A 2,500-nucleotide genomic window follows, 5' to 3' on the forward strand; every position below is an offset into this window, starting at 1 on the left:
CTGGGGTCCGTGGCAGGGAACCCCCGGGCCTCGCAGCGTCGTGTCGGAGCCGGTGGCCGCTGCAGGAGGCTGGGGACCCATCGGAACCGCTCCCTTGGGTACAGGTGGCGGCAAACTCGGACCCGGTCAACCCGCCTCGTTGCCTCCCTCACCCCCTCCCTCCCCTCCGGGCGTGTTAGTTCACGGCACGCGTTCTCCACCCCGCAGCCCCTCGGCCTCCAGACATTCTGTGAGGCGTAAACTGGCGGAATACGACGGGAAGGTGGCCTGGGAGGCATATGTCGCCCAATTTGAAATGCTGGCTTCTGCCCAGGGCTGGAGCCAAGAAGAAAAGGCACTGCAGCTGGTAACAGCGCTACGGGGTCCCGCGGTGGAAGTGTTGAGCCATCTGCCGCCGCCTCAACACGCCTCTTACACCAGCGTGGCGGAGGCTTTAAAACGCCGTTTCGGCTATCAACACCAGGCCGAGGTATATCAGGCCCGCTTGAAAAAGCGGACTCGTGAGCGTGGAGAGACCCTATCCCAGCTGGCGCAGGACGTGGAGGCGCTGGTAAGGAGGTCGTACCCTACGGCTGCAGAAGAGATGATCGTGGTACTGGCCCGCGATTTCTTTGTCGACGCTTTGCAGGACCAGCAGCTGCAACTCTACGTCAAGCAGGCACACCCGGAGGACCTGCAGGTGGCGCTGGCGAGGGCCTTGGAGTTCGAGGCCTTCCTGAAGGCAAGCAGTGGCCTAGGGCCAGCTGCTCAGCCCCGCCGTGACCTCCAGGGCCGGAAGGCTAAAGTAGAGAAGGTAGCGTTGAGGAAGGTGAGCCCGGGTACTTTCCAAGGCTTGTGTTGGGGCTGCGGTGAGAAAGGGCACAGACGTAGTCGGTGTCGGAGGGAGCGGAGAACGCGCCCTCTCAACCGGAAGGATTCTGATGCTTTCCAGCAGTACTGCAAGGACTGTGGCAGGTCTGGTCACCACCCGAGTGCCTGCCCTAAGGCTAAGGAAGTGGTACAGGCGGAAAACTCGGACAGGCTGGAGAAAGGGGCCGAAACCCAGCCGTCCTCGGTTCCCGGGCCCCGACTTGTGTAAGCTGCCGTCGAACATCCAGCACGATGCAGGTGGAGGGCTCAGTAGATGGGAAGCCATGCCGCCTGACAGTGGACACTGGGGCTGAGAAGACTCTAGTGTGGCCTGATATGTTGGCCACAACGCGACTACCAGACGCACCACAGAGACTGTGTGGTGTCACGGGGCATTGTGTGCAGCTCAAGGGGCCAGTGGAGGCTCGTATTGGCGTGGGCAGCGCGGTGCAGCGACTGCCGGTGTATGTCGCTGATCTGGACGAGCCCTGCTTGCTGGGCCTTGACTACCTGACGCAGAGTAAGGCGTGTGTCGACCTTGGACGGAAGCTGGTGAGGGTGCACGGTGAAGATATGCCCTTGCTTCCAGAGGTTGGCTGTGCAGAGGTAGTTACAGCTGAGCGACTGCACCTTGCCCCCAGGACAGAGTCTAGGATCCAGTGTCGACTGTCAAGAGTGATGCGTGGAGTAGAGGGCCTAGTGGAGCCCATCCAAAACCTGCAGCTGGCTGATGGCGTAGCAGTTGGGCGGAGCCTCGTTGGAGCGGGTGAGGGGTTAGTTACAGTGTTGGTGGCTAACTTCTCTGATAAGGCCCAGAAGATGCCAGCTGGTGCAAAGCTGGGCACTTGTGAAGAAGTGGAGCGTGCAGAAGAGTCGTCGGAGAGCGAGGAGTTGGTTAGTGTAAGGCCGTTGCCTGACTTCCTCGAGGATTTAGCGTACCGGAGTGCCGCTAACCTGACGGAGGCACAGACGGTGAAGATGCGCCACACCCTGGCTTAGTATGCAGACGTGTTTAGCAGGGGTGACCGCACAGGATTGGTGAAGCACCGCATTAACACCGGAAGTAGTTTGCCAGTCAAGAGCCCCCCCGACACATTGCACCAGCCAGACGAGAGGAGATGCAGCGCACTGTCAATGAGCTGGCGGCGCAGGGGGTGATTGAACGGTCAGACGGTAGTCCTGGTGAAGAAAAAGGACGGTACACAGCGCTTCTGTGTGGACTATCGGGCGCTGAATGACATGACTGTCAAGGACTCATACCCCTTGCCGAGGATTGATGACGTACTTGATGCATTGGTGGGGGCCAGGTTGTTCTTCACACTTGAAATCGGGTTATCACCAGGTGGAGATGGCGGAAGAAGACAAGCCAAAGACTGCCTTTTCCTTCGGGCAGGGCCTGTGGCAATTCAACGTCATGCCCTTTGGCCTCTGCAATGCCCCTGGTTGTTTCGAGCGTCTGATGGAGAGGGTATTGGATGGCCTGCAGTGGAAGACGGCGCTTGTCTACATTGATGACGTCATCGTCTTCGGAGGCACCTTCGAGGAGGAGCTGGAGCGGCTGGAGGAGGTACTACAGCGGTTGAGGAAGGCCAACCTCAAACTCAGCCCCAAGAAATGCTCGATATTCCAGCATGAGGTGCTATTTCTGGGG

The 2,500-nt window shown here is 59.6% G+C and overlaps 1 protein-coding gene and 1 pseudogene across 2 annotated transcripts in view; both read left to right on the forward strand.

Moving 5' to 3' along the window:
• LOC147471193 (uncharacterized) overlaps positions 1-1,209 on the forward strand; it is a 1,576-nt gene extending 367 nt beyond the window's left edge. The window contains exon 2 of the mRNA XM_086541284.1: positions 1-1,209. This exon is cut by the window's left edge and continues 266 nt beyond it. Coding sequence (XP_086397410.1) covers positions 1-1,078 — 1,078 coding nt within the window. The 3' untranslated portion in view covers positions 1,079-1,209.
• LOC147471194 (uncharacterized) lies at positions 1,102-2,087 on the forward strand (annotated as a pseudogene). Its single transcript, XR_015191351.1, has one exon. The product of XR_015191351.1 is annotated as an uncharacterized LOC147471194 (transcript).
• The last annotated feature ends 413 nt before the right edge of the window (positions 2,088-2,500 follow it).

The sequence above is a fragment of the Penaeus japonicus genome, unplaced genomic scaffold (assembly GCF_977035675.1).
Source record: "Penaeus japonicus unplaced genomic scaffold, GWHDUDI00000001_assembly GWHDUDI00000010, whole genome shotgun sequence".
NCBI lineage: Eukaryota > Metazoa > Arthropoda > Malacostraca > Decapoda > Penaeidae > Penaeus > Penaeus japonicus.